Here is a 17,686-nt window from a genome sequence, read left to right on the forward strand (position 1 = left end):
CCAGTCTTCAGTGTCACATGATCCTTCAGAAATCATTCTAATATGGTGATTCTTATTAATAATGTTATTAATGTTGAAAACAGTGGTGCTGCTTAATATTTTTGTGCAAACAGTGATAGATTTTTCCCCCCAAGATTCTTCGAATAGACATTTAAAAGTACTTGTAACATAAAAAGATAAATGTCTTTATAATGTCACTGTCTTTACCCCAAACTTTTGAACAGTAGAGTATATCAATGTTAGTAAGTGAGACTGGTTTTACCTTGCAGTCATATCCACCCTGGTAGTCCACACAGGTCCCTCCATTTCTACAGGGGTTGGAAAGACATTCATCCACCTCTTGCTCACAGTAACTGCCCATATAACCTCTCTGACACATACACTGGTGTGTGTTGTCTTTGTCGATACACCGCCCTGCGTACTTACACACCATGTCCACCGCCACACCTGGAGCATATCAGAAGTTGCATTAAGAATTCAACCAAACCTACAGCTTAATCTCCATTACATCTTTCTGCATTTCAAAACAGTTGCAGTGAAATTAGTCACTCTGCCTAATCTCTCACCCTTGTTTTTGGCAACAGTCTGGCAGGACATATTAGGGATGTCACAGTACAGGCCTGTCCAGCCATGCTGACAGCTGCATCTCCAATCCATCTCCTTCTGGATGCATGTGCCTCCATTCAGACACATAATCTTACTGCACACGTTCACCATTGACTGTAGAATGAAACAGTCAGAGAAATTAACTAAACTTTAATCTCTGAACATTCACCTACTGACAACTAAATTTCAACATAGGACAAGAATCATTTTATTATTTCAACTGAGTGTTTAGTATGTATTTGCTGAGTTGAAAGAATATTTCATGTTTTAATGGCAGTTAATTAGCAGACAGTCCAAAATGTAGGCTTAAATCAACATCTAGTCATTGAGCAACATCAGACCTTGTGGGTTTGCAATCTAAAGCTGAATGGACAGTTTTTACCTCGCAGGTTTTTCCATTATACATCAGTGGGCAGGTGCAGTGGAAAGTCCCCAGGCCATCTATGCAGGTGCCGCCATTTTTACAGGGGTGAGAATCACACTCATTCAGTTCATACTGGCAAAATTGACCCGAAAAGCCATGCCGACAGCGGCAGGTGAAACGGTTAATTCCATCCACACATGTTCCATTGTTGAGACAAGATCTATAGAGTAAAAGAGTGAGAGAGAATGAATAAGCATATATATGATACAATGAAATAAAAGAATACCTTTATAATTTATATGGAAAACTAACGTCTCAGTGCAATCTGGGATGTCACGTTCACAGTTGATGCCGTCATAGCCAGGCGGGCACTGGCATGTGTAGCTGTTCACGTAGTCAGTGCAGCGACCTCCATTCCAGCAGGGATTGCTAGTGCACTCGTCCACTTCCTCCTCACAGCGCTCACCATAGAAACCAGCTCTGCACTCGCACAAGAACCGGCCCACTTTATCAACACACGTACCTCCATTACGACATGGATCTGGAGAAAAGAACAAATATTCAAATGATTGGTTTTTTCAAGCTGGTGTTTAAAGACCTCTAGTGGGCATGAAAAAGATTTTACAAAATAATTTTTTTAGGGCTGTCAAAGGTAAATGTGGTGAGCAAAGTATTTTGTAAATTTGTTTTAAATGTTTGATATAAAATTACATGTATAAATTATATGTATATACATATATAGATATATTCCTTAGAACGTAAAACTTATTTTATTTGGTACATATCTCTGACCACTAGGCTACGCTACTCTCCTTCAAACAGATGATGTTAACACAAGGATGCGTTTACTGTCTGTCACTCATCTACAACATGTGAATCTGTGTAGTAATGACACATACTGGAGCTGCAGTCATCGATATTAGTCTGGCAGTTGACCCCACTGTATCCAGGCTGACACTCGCATCGGTAGCTGCCCACTGTGTTACGACAATGACCTCCATTCTGACATGGGTTTTTCTTGCACTCGTCTACATCCTCTGTGCACTGGGCTCCTACACACACAAATCAGACAGACACTCCTAAAATGTTTTGGACAGATTTTCATGAATTAAATCTACTACTGGGAATGTCATGTGATCAGTGATCAAGGAAAAGGTGTTACATGTGGTTTTCTCAACATCAAATATACTCTTGAGGAATGATAACACACCCACAAACAAACCCAAAGCACTTACCTTCCCATCCGCTGTGGCACAGGCAGGTGTAGCTGGTGTAATCCAGGGATGGCTGACAAACCCCTCGTCTCTGACAGGGCTGAGAATCACAGGGGACTAACTTATCCTCACAGTGTCTCCCTGAGGACCGAGCAGTACCGTTAGTTGTGGATAAATTAGTGTTTATATATATAAATAAATTAGAGGATAAATATAATGTAAATATAGTGTGGATATTAGTAATAATAATATTAAATTATAATATTATTAATATTAACATTATTCATTTAATTGGTTAATTATTAAAATGTATTAAGAATAATTAGCAGCACAACTGTTTTCAATACTGATGATAATTAATGTTTCTTGAGCAGTAAATCGTCATATTGGAAAGATTTCTGAAGGATCATGTGACACTGAAGACTGGAGTAACAGCTGCTGAATATTCAGCTTTAACATCATAGGATTAAATTGCATTTTAAAATATATTAAAATTGAAACATATTAATGTTTCACAATAGTATTTTTTTTACTGTCTTTCAGAAACATTAAAATATCTTATTACCCCAAACTTTTGAACAGTGGTGAAAATTATAATCTTATTATTACATGTTAGGACTGAAATATTTTAATTAAACTTATCAAATTTGACAACAAAAGTGTTGATTCTGTGATTAAAATCAATGTAAAAAACTGTGCACTGTAAATGTGTATTACCTGTGTAAGGCAGAGTGCAGTGGCAGATGTAGCTGTTGACTCTATCCACACAGGTTCCCTGATTCATACAAGGGTTTGGCTCACATTCATTAATATTTATCTCACAGTTCAAACCTGAAAAAAAGGGCAAATCAGGGAGTTGGGAATGGAATTGAACATCATTATTACTTTGTTTAGAAAGGCTGATGGATTACACGCCTTTACCTGCAAATCCACGAGCACACACGCAGGTGTAGCCATTGAGACGGTCATTACAGGTTCCACCGTTCTGGCACGGGTTTGACTGACACTCGTTTTTCTCTCTCTCACAGTTCTTACCCTCCCAGCCTGGCTTACATGCGCAAAGATACCTACACAGACAGAAGATGAGAGTAGCTGACATGAAAGAGATAACTGGCCATAGATGGTTTATACTAAGGCAAGTAAAAATACCTCTTACAGCAATGCTACAAATGCAACATGCATTTGCTATGTCAATCAATTTTACAGTTCTTATATAGAATTAAATAATGCTTATTGATCTCTTTACAGCTTATAACAGGAAACGGAAGTAGGTTGTGCTACTAATAATCAGTATAGGCCACTTTGACAGAAAGATAAAAGCTGTTCTTACCCGTCCTGCTGCTCAATACACTCTCCATGCAGGCAGGGCATGGGGCTGCAGTGGTCTGCACCTGAGTGACACAGAGGACCGTGAGTCCCAACTGGACACAAACACTGAAACCCATTCACTTTGTCCACACATGTCCCTCCACTCAGACACGGGTTTGAACTGCATTCATTTATCTCTTCGTTGCATCGCTCCCCTGAGAAGAAAGAAAGTGTTGTTAATGAATAAGACTGATTGAATGCTTTATAAAAGCAGTGCATTCATATAATTGAAGTGATATATTTTGTTGTTTTATTATTAAAGAAAAAAAGCAGAAAAGAGCATATATATATATATATATATATATATATATATATATATATATATATTTACAAAGTACTTAGTTCTGATCTTGATTCATGAATGAAGCACATCTGCATGTGTGTATTTATGTATGTGCATGTGCATGAACAAACCTGTGTATCCAGGTTTGCACAAACATTTGTACTCATTAATTCCATCCTCACAGGTCCCATGCTGGCAGGGATTACTGGCACAGTCATCATGGTTAATCTCACAGTTCCCGCCTATAACAAAGACAAATGACAAAATAGTCAATGGAGGCACAGACAGGTGAATTAAAACTGGTCTAATTTATACAGGAGCCTTTGAAAGGTCTCTAAAGAAGTCTGAGTAATGATAGATTTTTCTGTGTGTGCGTGTGTGTGTGTGTGTGTGTGTGTGTGCACGTGTGTGTGTAGTAAGAGAAAGTGTCCAGCAGGGGAGTGTAGCGAGCTTTGTTTTGTTTGTTGGACAGTATGAGAAAACTGAGCAAAACTGGATTTGTCTCATGCACTTTAAGGCATACTCTAACACTCACCACCAAAGTTCACATATCACATACTTTACATAAAGATTAACAAATAAAAATAGCGATCATGCACACATCTCAAACGTACAGTCACAAAAATCAGTCTAATTCTAAATGGTGGATAATAGTCATGAGATACTAAATTAAGACCATTTTGCAGCAAGAAAATTTGCTGTTATCATAATTAGAATTCATTAAATGCTTCAAAGTTGTAGTATATAGCCTCTTAAAGAGCCTTTGAGATGTAAAGATCAAGTGTGAGACTCACCTGAAGTGCCTGGCTGGCAGTTGCATAGGTACATGTTGACCAGGTCAACACAGCGTCCTCTGTTTTGGCAGGGGTCACTCTGGCACTCACGTATCTGCTCGCTGCAGATGGGGCCCATGTAACCTGGGTGACACTCGCAGGTGAAGGTAGCAATTCCGTCTATACAATCGCCATGGTGACATGGTTTGGGTTCACAGTCGTTAATGTTGTCCGTACACAATGTCCCTGAGAAACCTACAGAGACCAGCATATAAGACAAGGGATTAGTACAATAAGGTCAGTTCTCTGAGAACTTAGCCAATTAGTTTACAATGAAAAACACTTATATATTTTAATTATGCAGAAATTTGTTTTATTAGTGCTTTTATCTATCCCTCTGTTTTTGGTCGCAGTGAGGGATAGAGATTTTTTAATGTTACCTTCAGCACATTCACACTCGTAGCCGTTAGGACGGTCGAGACACTTGGCCCCGTTATGGCACGGCGTGCTGGCACACTCGTCAATGTCTACTTGACACATTTCCCCAGTGAAACCTGTGATCAAAACAGAGATTCAGTATCATGACAATGAACAGTATCTAACATAGCACATATTAATGCTGTTCACCCATACAACTATTTGCAGCAATGAAATGATAGCATGGTGTTCATTTTGACTGGGATTTGGTGATATTTGACAATATGAGCAACTGGTGGCCTTAAATTTGAGAAAAGTTGCAATTCAATGCAAATGCACTTGTGATGCAATTAAGATTACCAGGTTCATGTTACTGTTAGTACTGATTTGATGATTTGCAGGACTGAACTGGTAATTGTTCATGATATGATCCATGATATGATCCATTATGTACTGCTGTCATTTATACAAAAATTTCCTCTCTAGAATGTTAATTTTTAGCAGCAAAAACAAATTCCTTCAGTTCCCAGTTCCCACCCAAATTAGGTGGACATCTTGTTTATACTGATAATGCACACTATTTGTAGTCCAATTTTTAAAAGCTATAGCCAGGTGTTCTCAACTACCCATTTGAGGGCCTTTTATTCTACTATTTATATAAATAATTTTAATAATTGTAGTAATACACACTATCAATCAAATGGTTGGTGATATTTGTAATGCTTTTGAAAGAATGTGCACACTTATGTTCACCAAGCCTGCATTTCTTTGATCAAAAATACAGTAAAAATTGTAATATTGTGAAATAACAGTTTTCTATTAATATATTTTAAAATGCAATTTACTCCTATGATGGCAAAGTTGAATTTTCAACAGTCAAATAGTTGTGCTACTTAATATTTGGGAATGTAAGTAACATTAAAAATATATTAAAATAATCCAAATGATTATCACATTATCTGATTAGCTAAAACAAACACGCAATCATGACATAAACTGAAATCATTATTTCTTTTATTATTTTTCACCCTCAATAGCTATTATTTTTTATTGAAGAACATGCAGTTCTTGAAACTTCTGGAATCACAAAATTAATCATGGCTAATTAACTATATCGACACTCCTAGTTTCTGTTAATAAAAAAAAACAAAAAAACAAAAAAAACAGGCAGCTTTGTCATAATTACAGCAGAAATACCAGAGGATCCTATAAATCTTTTATATGGGGGCCTTCAAATATTGTACTGGAAAAAGTGGGCTATTCGAGTCAAAAAAACTTTACTGCACCAGTGATTGTACTCACCTTGAGGACACTCGCAGACAAACCGGTTGACCTGGTCTAGACATCTACCGCTATTAAGACAAGGCGAGCTGGCACACTCATTAATGTCAATCTCACAGTGCAATCCCTCAAAGCCTATGGTTGAAAACACACACATACAGAGTCACTAGATGAATATGAGGACATGGAGCCAAAACCGTGTCATCATGCACCTCATTACAGTGTGTGTGTGTGTGTGTGTGTGTGTGTGTGTGTGTGTCTAAGTACCTGGCATACAGATGCAGGTGTAATCTCCTATCTGGTCCAAGCAGGTGGCGTCATTTTGGCAGGGGTTGGAGCCACATTCGTTGATGTCCTGCTCACAGCGTGGACCAGTGTAACCCGGAGCGCAGTTACAGGTGAACGAGCCCTCTGTGTTCTTACATGAACCACCGTGCTCACACGGGTTTGGCCCTGATATGCCAAAAAAGAGGGTTAGAAAGTTTCAGGCAAGATATGAAATGCATAAAACATAGTAATGTGTGTGCAGGGAAAGATGAATATAAATACAAAGACACAGATAAACACAGACAGACAAAAGTACTGCAAACTGTCTCACCGATGACACACTCGTCGATATCCTCGGCACATGTGCTGCCCTTGTACCCTGAGGGGCAGTTACAGTTGAACTTGCCATTGACGGGGTTCGTGTCGCATTGAGCTCCCATCTTGCAAGGGTTACTGGTGCAGGCATCATCAATGTGACACAGCAAACCTTGAAAATATAAAGAATCACTACTGTTACTAGAACTGATCTGAGATGATTTTATATTGTAGTATGAAAAATCATTATTTTAGAGATGTATTATTTCACTGTAAAAACTTGTCTATGTTGTTGAGATTTGGTGTAAGAGTCATTTGAGCCCATGACTGAAATTATCAAGTGTCCAAGAGTCATTTTTTAAGCCATGTGGCTATTTTTACTGACCAGTCTTGCCGGGAGGGCAGCTGCAAACGAAGGAAGCCACGCGGTCGATGCAAGTGGAGCCGGCCGTGCAGGGCTCAGCTGCGCAGTCATCAATGTTTTCAGAGCAGTCAGGGCCGCTCCAGCCGTTCACACACACACAGTTGTAGCCGTTGCGTGTGTTACTGCACGTGCCTCCGTTCTGACAGGCGTTGGGCTGCAGTCTGCATTCATCCACATCATCAGTGCAAAACTGACCTGCAAAGAAAATGGTCACAATTTCAAAAGGACAACTTAAAGGAGGTTTGACAGAAGGCTTCTAGCACTGAGAAGTCTGCATTGAAAGGAACTGTAAAAAAAATCAGTGAATCAGTGAATACACATAAATCAGTCAAACTGAATAATTAAAAATATATATATACCGTATTGTCCCGAATATAAGACGACCCTGATTATAAGACGACCCCCTTTTCCAGATGTACCTTTTGGAAAAAGGCTTTTTGAAAACCAAATCTTGTTTTTTTGTTTGTTTGTTTGTCTCTCTGTTAAATTATTTTCAAATTGCATATTTTTCCTATTTTAATTTTTGTTTTGAAAGTATGGTAAATACTGGTAAAATGTACCAACAATGACATTGAAAAATATACACTTTTTGATATACCATTGAAATAACAGGTAGCCCATCTGAATTATATAACATTTAGGCTATCCATCTCATAGTAGCCAACCAAAATTTTATTATCAGTAGAAGTGAAATCTTATTGTAGTCTTAAAATGTGGGTATAGTCTTATGTTTTAAAATCACTTACAGAGGAAGTTTGGTCCCATCAGGCTAACATGACAGTCACGACTTTACAACACACATTACATTACATATTTCATGGCACACTCGTTTTATGCGTTTTTGGCGCCACCTATTGTTGTGGGTGTATTACTGACATGTCAAAGTCTAGACCCCGAATCGACCGCATTTTTTCAGATGTATTTCCAAGAAAAAAACATCATCGGGACAATACGGTATATATACGGTATATATATTTTTGTGAATCAAGGGCTCCATGTTTTAACCCAAAAATCAAATAGTGATTATTTTGTTATTTAATTTGTATTCAAAATATTATTTTTATTTTGTTAAAATATAAATATTTAACATAGCAAAAAATAAATACACACGTGGTCAGAATTGTTGGTACCCTTGGTAAATATGACCAAAAAAAAAGGCTGTGAAAATAAACCTGCATTATTAATCCTTAAAAAAAACAAAACAAAAAAACACAAAAATCCAACCTTTCATTGAACTAAATCAATTGAAAATGGGGGGAAATCTCATTATGAAATAAATGTTTTTCTCAAATACACGTTGGCCACAATTATTGGTAACGCTAAAAATTCTTATGAGTAAAATATCCGTGAAGTCTATTCCCATTCATATTCACAATTTTGAGCACACCAGGGTGATTTTGAACACAAAATTATCCAGCCATGGCTTCCTGTTTCACAGGAATATAAATTCCCAAATTCCCTTAATCATCCATCACAATGAGAAAAACCAAAGAATATATTTCTCATGTGCCGCAAAAGGTAATTGAGCTTCACAAATTAGTGATACAGCTTTAAGAAAAGAGCTAGAGCAGTGAAAAACCGTGCATTAGGACGATATAGACACACGTCCTCTTCCAGGCAGATTTGTAACATTTTCTGTTGATTGGAAATTCTTAATTATTGCCCTGATGTTGGAAATGGTTCCAACATCAGGGCAATAATTAAGAATTTCCAATCAACAGAAAATGTTACAAATCTGCCTGGAAGAGGACGTGTGTCTATATCGTCCTAATGCACGGTGAGAAGGAGAGTTTGAGTATCTTTAAAGACTCTCTAAGGACCACAGCTGGAGAATTGCAGAAAATAGTTGAGTCTCGGGGTCAGAAAACCTAAAAAAAAAAAATCAAACCTACACCACGTGTTGTTTGGGAGGGTTTCAAGAAAAGAAAAAAAAAAGAAAAAATGAAAGAAAGAAAAATCAAGAAAAGAAAATGCTCTCATGCAAAAACAATCCCAAGCATATTCAGTTGTCAGACAAGACTGGAACTTCAAATGGGACTGGCTTCTATGGTCAGATGTAACTTAAAAAATTTGCTTTTTAGCAGCAAACACTCAAGATGGGTTTGGTGAACACAGGAATAATGTGTACAATGTGTACAATGAAATATACTGCTGTATTTTTGATGTTGTGGGCCTATATTTCTGCTGGAGGTCCTGGACATCTTGTTTAGACACATGGCATCATGGATTCTATCAAATACCAACAGATAAAAAAAATCAAAAAGTGACTGACTCTGAAATCTTATAATGGGCCATATTTGGATCTTCCAACCATACAATAATTCAAAAACAAACCTTAAAAACAACGCATAAATGGGTCACTGGGTACAAAACCAAGCTTCTGCTATGGCCATTCCAGTCCTCTGACCTGAACCCTATAGAAAATGAGTGGGGTGAACTGAAGAGAAGAAGCACCAACATGGAGCTGGGAATCTAAAGGGTCTGGAGTGATTCTGGATGAAGGAATGGTCTCTGATCTCTTGTCAGGTGTTCTCTAACCTCATCAGGAATTATAGGAAAAACTCAGAGCTGTTATTTTGAAAAATGGAGGTTTCAAAAAGTACTGAATAAAAGGGTATCGTTAATTATGTCCAATGTGCATAAGAGAAAAACATTTATTCCATAACGATATTTCCCTCCAACTTAAATTCTTATTATCCAATGAAAGGTTAGATTTTTGTGAATTTTTTAAATAAAAGATCAAAATTATTAACAATGCGATTTATTTTCACAGCCTTCTTTGATCATATTTACCATGGGTACCAACAATTCTGACCACGTGTGTATACTACTTTTGCAAAAATACAATAGAGTGGGGGAACTATGATGTCACTCTGTAGGCAAAAATCCGGAAGCGAGTTAGCATTTTAGCGCTTCCGGTTCCATCGTCCCATAGTCAATGGGCTTTTTGAATGGGATTTTGGTTAAATCCCTTAAATAAGGTCTATTTATCAATTTACAGTATTTTCCAGTTGTAGTATAATTGTAATACAATTAATTTTAGAATAACCAATGAATAGTTTCCTGCATTTTATATTTTTGTTCGATAATGTTTTTTTTGCTTTGCCCCGAAATGCGACACATGTCTTCGGTTGGAGCTTGTTTTATCGTTTACTGATGCGGAGACTCTGGGTTCGTGAACTCATATTACGATTATTACATGTAAACACCACATTTACTGGCTTTACGCGGTGAAAGTGAAACTTTAATGATGCATAGTGCTTAAAGCCACGTTAAAATTAAATGTTTACGGCAACATGAAGCTGTTAGAAAGCATATAGATTGAGGATTTCCTAGAAGCAAGGATAAAATAACATTTTGTGTATCCACCCTAACAAAATGAGAGCTGAAATGTGGTACTTTGTTCACTAAAATAAGTTTAATCTTACCATATCCAAAAACTCGCTCATTCTGCTGTTATTTAAAAGATTAAATACGCGGGGATACGTTTTTAATTAAAATATTAATATTAATCAAGGATTTATTCACTTTTAATGCACCTAATTTTGAAATGTACAGAAATACGTGCTTTAAATGTCCTTTAGTTAAGATTATTTCATTTATTCACTATACTATTTATTACTAATGTCTCATTTCAGTTTTTATGTATTTATTCCAGTTTATATGAAACGGTTCATGTAGCGTGGATTAAAATTCATATACAGAGTAAATCCTTTTCACTGAACGTGTTAAAAATAAGTTTGAAAAAGTTGTCAGAAGCGGTCTGGTGGTGACATTGAAGGCGAGCGACCGTGGTGCTGTAGTTCGTTTATAGCCTAAATTTAGCTTTTTAGTTCTGGCGCTTTTATTTAGGCTTCAAAATTCATCAAAGTTATATTATTTTGTGAAGATTATCTTGATGGACAAAACGAGTAAGTTTCATGAACTATGATGGAAAAAATAAGCTCTGTGTTCAGATTATACAAAAGCCTATGGAAAAATCCCATTGGCTTTTTGTTGAGGGAACCAGCTTCATGCTAACCGCTGATCCGCATACAAAGTGATGTCATTATTTCCCCCAAATCTATTGTAAAGTAAAATAAAATAATCCAACATTTAATAATAATAGTTTACATGCAATACTAATATTTTGAGACATCTTAATTTCTTTGCTTTCAAACTTTGAAATGATTTATCTGAATCATTAAAAATAACAAGTTCCAAAAACAATTTGTTCCTGAATTAGTATCTGTGAGTCATCTCCACTAGCGGAAAAGAGAACAAGAGAGCAAACACACACACACACACACACACACAGTATATAAAGCCGTTTTCATACCAGTCCATTCAGGTGGGCACTGGCAGTTGTAAGTGTTCACTCCATCCATGCATGTGGCTCCATTCTGACAGCGGTGATTCGGACAATCATCAATGTTCACCTCACAGTTTGTTCCATTAAAACCTGATTACAGGAAAATCAGAGAGAAAATTTCCTGAACAACTCAATCTCAATCCCAGGTTTCGGTAACACAAAGGTGCTCTGTCTCTCTTTGGCATTATTAAACGTAATTACTCAACTTTAAAGCACGAACAGACATTTCTCACGGCTCGTATTCGCTGCCTGAGGTGAGAGAGGAGTTTTGGCCTGTTGCTGTGTTTTGCCAGTAGGGCACTCTTTAAATGGTAAACTGATAAAGTTAAAGTCTCTCTGTGTGTTTTAGCCTCAAACAAATCCAGATACAACCAGCAACTTCAATGAAGAAACATAACAGTTTGTTCTGACTGAGATTAAATGAAGCTATTATATTTGGTATCACATTTATATCACAATATTCACCAAATTATGGTTGATAAAAACAGACAGTTACAACAAACACAAAAAGCCTGACTGTAACTACACTTAACCGTTACTAGCCAAAAGTGTCTAGTCAAGTTCTACTACATTTTCTCTTCACACGTGAAGTGACTGGAACACCCATTTCCTATGCAGTGACATTTAGCATTTCTGCAACAGAAACATCTGAAAATCAGTTAGTTGTTTTAACTGGTTTATCACGTACTCCTACTTGTGCTGTGGTAAAATCTCATCAGACATTGGTCTGTCTGGCTCAGGTCCAAGTGGGTGCTGACATAATCATTGGGTGAGCTGTGGCATGTCTGACTAACATGTTTCAGTTGCATCTGAACATACATAGCTTTTTTTGCTATTAAAAAAAAAAAGGATTTCTATTTCCTCTCCTGGGAACTAACCTGGCAGGCAGTGGCATATATAAGTTGTGTCTGTCATCTGCCGGCAGGTTCCACCATTGAGGCAGGGGGATGGAAAGCAGGGCACATAATCCGTCTCGCACTGGAGGCCGGTAAAGCCGGGTTGGCAGTTACATCGATATGAGCCTGGGGTATTCAGACACACGCCTTCGTTCTTGCACAGAGACGGAGAGAAGGCACACTCATCTGTGTCATTGAGACAACGGGGGCCACGGAAACCAGGAGGACAGGTACAAGAGAATTCACGATTGGGAAGAGCATGGCAGATACCACCGTTGGCACATGGGCTGGACAGACATGTGTCCTCTTGCTCACACTGCTGACCTGAGGAGAAAACGTCAACAGTAGAACAAAAAAAATAAAAAAACAGTCAATATGTGAGTTTAATACCTTACTGAAATAGAGTTTTTTTGTTTTTATTCTTTCAAAAAGTGACAGAGGGACAAAGAGAGACGGGAAGCGAGAGAGAGATCTGACCTGTCCATCCACGGGCACACTGGCATTTGTACTGGTCGTTGGGGAGGAGTGAGCACTTCCCGCCATTGGTGCAAGGGTTGTTGGGGAAGCATGTGGAGTTTTTCTGGATCTCGCAGTGCTGGCCTGTGAAACCCAGAGGACACACACAGCTTGGGCTCCCAGGTACACCATCCACACTCACAGTGCATTCTCCTCCATTCAGACAATATCCCACGTAACACGGGTCCTTGTGCTGACAGTACTCGCCTAAGAAACCAGGAGCACACCTAAAACACAGAAATGGCACAATATTATTCAGGATCTGAGAAGAGAATCATTTAAGGTCAAATTAATTTGTTTTGAGATGAGTCATGCAACACAACAGGAAACAGTATTTTATCACATATGTATGGTGTAAAAATCTTGCTCAAGAATCTTGCCTCATCAAGATGGCATCCATTGCAACTTCCAACTACAAAAATTTTAATGTGGAACTGAATTATAATTAAAACATTTCAACCCCATAGAAAAAAACAAAACACTGTCATTTGCATAAATGTTGATGTAAAATCAATACAGACAGTTGAAAGAGGCCTGTAGCAAAAAAAGAGAAACAATAGTTCAGTGTTTGCATTTTCCATTTATTTTAATGCAGTTACATAAAATGTTACTATGAGCGCAATCCAAACAAATTACCAAACCCAGCAGTATTTATTTTTAAATATATATATTTATTATTTTGGCAAAATTGAGCTAACACACAATATTAACTTCTTATTTACTGAACTGTTACTATAAAAACCCATTTGCACTCGTGGTATTCGGACATAACCAGCACTTGTGTTATATTGAATTTTAGGGCATAACTGCATATATAGAGTTGTTGCCCTGCATTGTATTTGTCAACAGTCAACTGTATGAAATGTAAGATGATGTACAGGTCTGGGGACGGGGACAGTGCGTTAACTGTTAAAACATATTAATTGCGTTACTTTTCATAACTAATTAAGTTAACACATTAAACTGACAGCCCTAATATTATATAGTGGATTTTACAGATACCGATAGCTAGGTTGGACCATACTGCCCGATACCGATTAATCAACCAATAGTTTTAAAAATGGATACTGAAAGAAAGCTAGTGCTTTACTATTTTTAAAAAAAAAGCTATATCAGTACTGAACCATACATTGTAAATGATAAAAATATTAATATTATTTACTATATTGATCATTAAAGTTATTTCATAGTTTGCTAATGTTAAAAGAAGAAACTTTAACATTTTAATAGTGTGTTGTGAATGTGAATGTTGAAATGAACACACTCTAACCAGGAACAATACTTCTACAGTTTTCATTAATGCTAAGAATGGACTTTTATTGTTAAGTATTACCATTTAATCTCAACATTCATGCTTAAAGATGGCCATCTTTAAATATCTACACAAGGCCATAGCATTAAAATGACATACATATGGATATTGTATGTGTGCTCACATACTTTATATTTTTTAACACTTGATAATTATCTAATACAATTTTTTTTTTAAACGTTAGTCACACACCGCGCAAATGCGCAGCGCTGCGTCTAGGAGAACTCAGAGGTATCACACACACACACACACACACACTAGACGCTTTGCGTTCAATTCAAGTGGTGGTCTAAACAATTTATTTAATTCCCAAATGGACATAAGTTTGCTTCAAGAATGAATAATGTGGCATAAATGAATTTGAAGTTTGAAAAAAAAGAGCAAGTGGAAAAAGAAATCACGATCTATTACAGCTCTCTATATGAAACATACAGACTTTATTAGAGCCACAGAAAGACAAACGTTTTGCAGAAAAATGCACAATACATAATTTATAGCCTAGGGTGAAGTCATTATATACATTCACAATGATTTGGGACAAATATAATGTAATTTAACAGAAAACTATGTGAATGGCGCTCTGTTCCGCAACAGGATATTCTGTCGGCTGTATTTAAATGCGAATCTGGAGTTTCCCGCTCTGTGCAGTGCGCAGTGTCACGTGTCAAAATAAACAACACGAGCTGTCAGTGATTTCTGCCTCTAGAGGCCGCTCTCGTACTGTATAGTGCCAGCGGACCCTTCTCAGCCACTCCGGCAACGGTTGCAAACCGGAAAACTATCGGCATGGATTTTTGCCGATAACCGATAGTTGCGGCAACCAACTATCGGTGCCGATGAATCGGCAAAACCGATGAATCGGTCGACCTCTAATATATTATATATAATATATATAAAATTTATTCATGATTGCAAATACTGCTTCATGTTGTCTTTCAAAGCTCTTGAGAAGCCACATGGGATGTGATGCCACAATGAGGACAAAATGAGGGCAAAGGTAGATGTTAAACCATACATATCAGTATGACAGCGTACAGTGATTTGTCATGAGACAGTGGGGAACATTTCTCCTCCGCCTCCTCACTGCAGCTCTCCAGAGATTTCAGCACATGACTAGCGCTCACAAAGAGGAAATTACATGATTGCAAAATAAGATTGAGGGGGAAAAAACCCTGTCTGTCCTTCTGTTTTGTTCTCTCTGTCCATGCAACCCCCACCCTCTCTTTCTCTCTCTGACCTTTTTAGTTTTTGCTAATGTTTAACTGTCATGGTCCAGTGAAGTCATAGATATAGACTTCCCAAAAAGTGTTTGAATGAGAAAGAAAAAAAAAAAAGTGAAAAATGTCCTTAAAACAACTTAGTTTCAGTGCCATGTAAAGTGTTCTTGTGTGCGACACACTACGGCCTGCTGCCATGCAGGTGCCGGCCTCCCAGAGGAACGGTCAGGTAACACAGATGAGGGATAAAAAATCCCCTTTGACAGTGTTTGTGTGTGTGTGTGTGTGTGTGTGTGTGTGTGTGTGTAGTAGTCGCGCCCGTATGACTGCATACACACCTACTTGAGATTCCAAACAACCCGTTTCCCAAATTGTGTCTCTCAAGATTATACACAGAACACACACATGCAAACTGTTGCAGGAGAAATCTTGGCTCAAGATCAGTCATTTAGACCACACACGGTCCAAAATTAAATAATGGTGGGTGATATGAGAAAATGTGCAGGTTATAACTGTTTAATATCACTGTATTTTTCATTATTTGTTATCAAAATGATTTTGATTTCATGAAAATGGTTTATTTTACTTCTAACACTCATCTACAGAAGAGTCTATTTATTATCCTTCATGCATTTTGTTCCACCCTCCCCGTTTTGTGTATCTGTAACCCTGCATTCTCCACCATAAAATAGGGTGCAAGAATAGCATAAGCTTGCATCCTGCATCTGGTCACACTGCACAAGTGTGATTTGGCTCTCTTTTCCAGCTGTGTGTGTGTGAGTTTGTGCTTTGGGTAAGAATACACCCACAGCGACCCTCTGGTCACGAGATCACAGCAGTGCTGACACTCAAACAACAACAAACACACTTAAACCCGGCGCAAGCAAACAGCCTGGACTCAGGGGAACAGGCCTCTTTCAGACAGTTGTGTCACTTTATACTATTCAAAGACAAGGTGGGATTTTTGCTTATCTCTCTTTTGATTTCACCAGGGAAAAGCTCATTCAGATCACCATCCAAGGGTTGCAGGTATTACAGCCCAGGTTTTTGCAATTTTGTGACTTTATTTACGACTGTCTTTGTGATTTATATACACAAACATTCACAGTCTGCAAATCTAAAAACCAAACCTCTACAAAATAATGACTCCAACAGCTAAACTCATCTATAGGTTTCTTTGTTATCCTTCATGCATTTTTCTCTCTCCCTTCCTCCATCTCCCCCTCGTTCTCGCTCTTTCTCCTGAGGTGTCAGATTTCTACAGATGGTTCATATTAGCGCCCCTCTCTCTCTGGCTCACTGACCTCTTCATGTCCCATCCACGGGGCCTGGGGTGATTGGGTGGGGGAAAAACTTTTTCTAGTTCATATTTTTATATGAACTAGAAAAAGCTCTTTTTTGATTTCAACCCACTAACTTCCTCGTGCAAAAAACGTCACCTTAGAGTTTGTCCCCCACCCCCAAGGTACTGAGATTATCTAATATGAACCAGACGAGGGTCGAGTGGGCTTCAAAAATTTAGCATTTTTGCATCACACACAAAAGGTAACTAAAAATGTTCTTTTTCATCCTTGCTCTCTTCTTTCTTGAGGATAAGAGCCAGCTGTATTTATAGAAGCAGGCGGCCCTCCTCTACATCCTTGGCTTTCTCTAATTTTCGCTAAAAAGCCCAACGACCGCAGGAAAAACAGAGGGAAAAAGAGCGGAGGCAGGGGGAGGGGTGCAAAATGAAAAGAGTAACACAGACAGGGAGGGCTGAACCACAGAGAGGGACGAGAAAGGGGAAAGAAAGAAAGAAAGAAAGAAAGAAAGAAAGAAAGAAAGAAAGAAAGAAAGAAAGGAAAAGAAAAGAAAAAGTATGAAGCAAGTTTTGTTTCTCTTTCTCCCATTTTTGACAAGAAACAAGAAAAGAGGAGGACAGAAGGAGGGCAGGGTGGAGTAGACAGAAGTGCTGTGGTGAGACTGAGCGTGACTACGAGTGCATATGTGCTATAAATCTGATCTGAAAACAGCATGTTTCACTGAAGGGAGGGTTCTCTGCTCTTTATATACTCCTCCTTAATATACTCTTCCTCCCTCGCT

At 38.0% G+C, this 17,686-nt stretch overlaps 1 protein-coding gene across 2 annotated transcripts in view; it reads right to left on the reverse strand.

The window, feature by feature from the left end:
* Positions 1-17,686, reverse strand: part of notch2 (notch receptor 2) — a 47,074-nt gene that overhangs the window by 9,350 nt on the left and 20,038 nt on the right. For both annotated transcript variants that reach the window (XM_058785035.1, XM_058785034.1), the window contains exons 3-21: positions 13,037-13,302; positions 12,542-12,883; positions 11,631-11,753; positions 7,274-7,507; positions 6,905-7,060; positions 6,574-6,759; positions 6,328-6,441; positions 5,049-5,162; positions 4,630-4,863; positions 3,967-4,077; positions 3,515-3,707; positions 3,106-3,251; positions 2,902-3,015; positions 2,206-2,325; positions 1,870-2,022; positions 1,283-1,511; positions 989-1,190; positions 567-720; positions 263-447 (exon numbers count right to left, since the gene is read on the reverse strand). In XM_058785035.1, the coding sequence (XP_058641018.1) occupies positions 263-447; positions 567-720; positions 989-1,190; positions 1,283-1,511; positions 1,870-2,022; positions 2,206-2,325; positions 2,902-3,015; positions 3,106-3,251; positions 3,515-3,707; positions 3,967-4,077; positions 4,630-4,863; positions 5,049-5,162; positions 6,328-6,441; positions 6,574-6,759; positions 6,905-7,060; positions 7,274-7,507; positions 11,631-11,753; positions 12,542-12,883; positions 13,037-13,302 (3,376 nt within the window). The remainder of the gene's footprint in view (positions 1-262; positions 448-566; positions 721-988; positions 1,191-1,282; positions 1,512-1,869; positions 2,023-2,205; positions 2,326-2,901; positions 3,016-3,105; positions 3,252-3,514; positions 3,708-3,966; positions 4,078-4,629; positions 4,864-5,048; positions 5,163-6,327; positions 6,442-6,573; positions 6,760-6,904; positions 7,061-7,273; positions 7,508-11,630; positions 11,754-12,541; positions 12,884-13,036; positions 13,303-17,686) is intronic.

Source organism: Onychostoma macrolepis, chromosome 08, assembly GCF_012432095.1.
Source record: "Onychostoma macrolepis isolate SWU-2019 chromosome 08, ASM1243209v1, whole genome shotgun sequence".
Lineage (NCBI taxonomy): Eukaryota > Metazoa > Chordata > Actinopteri > Cypriniformes > Cyprinidae > Onychostoma > Onychostoma macrolepis.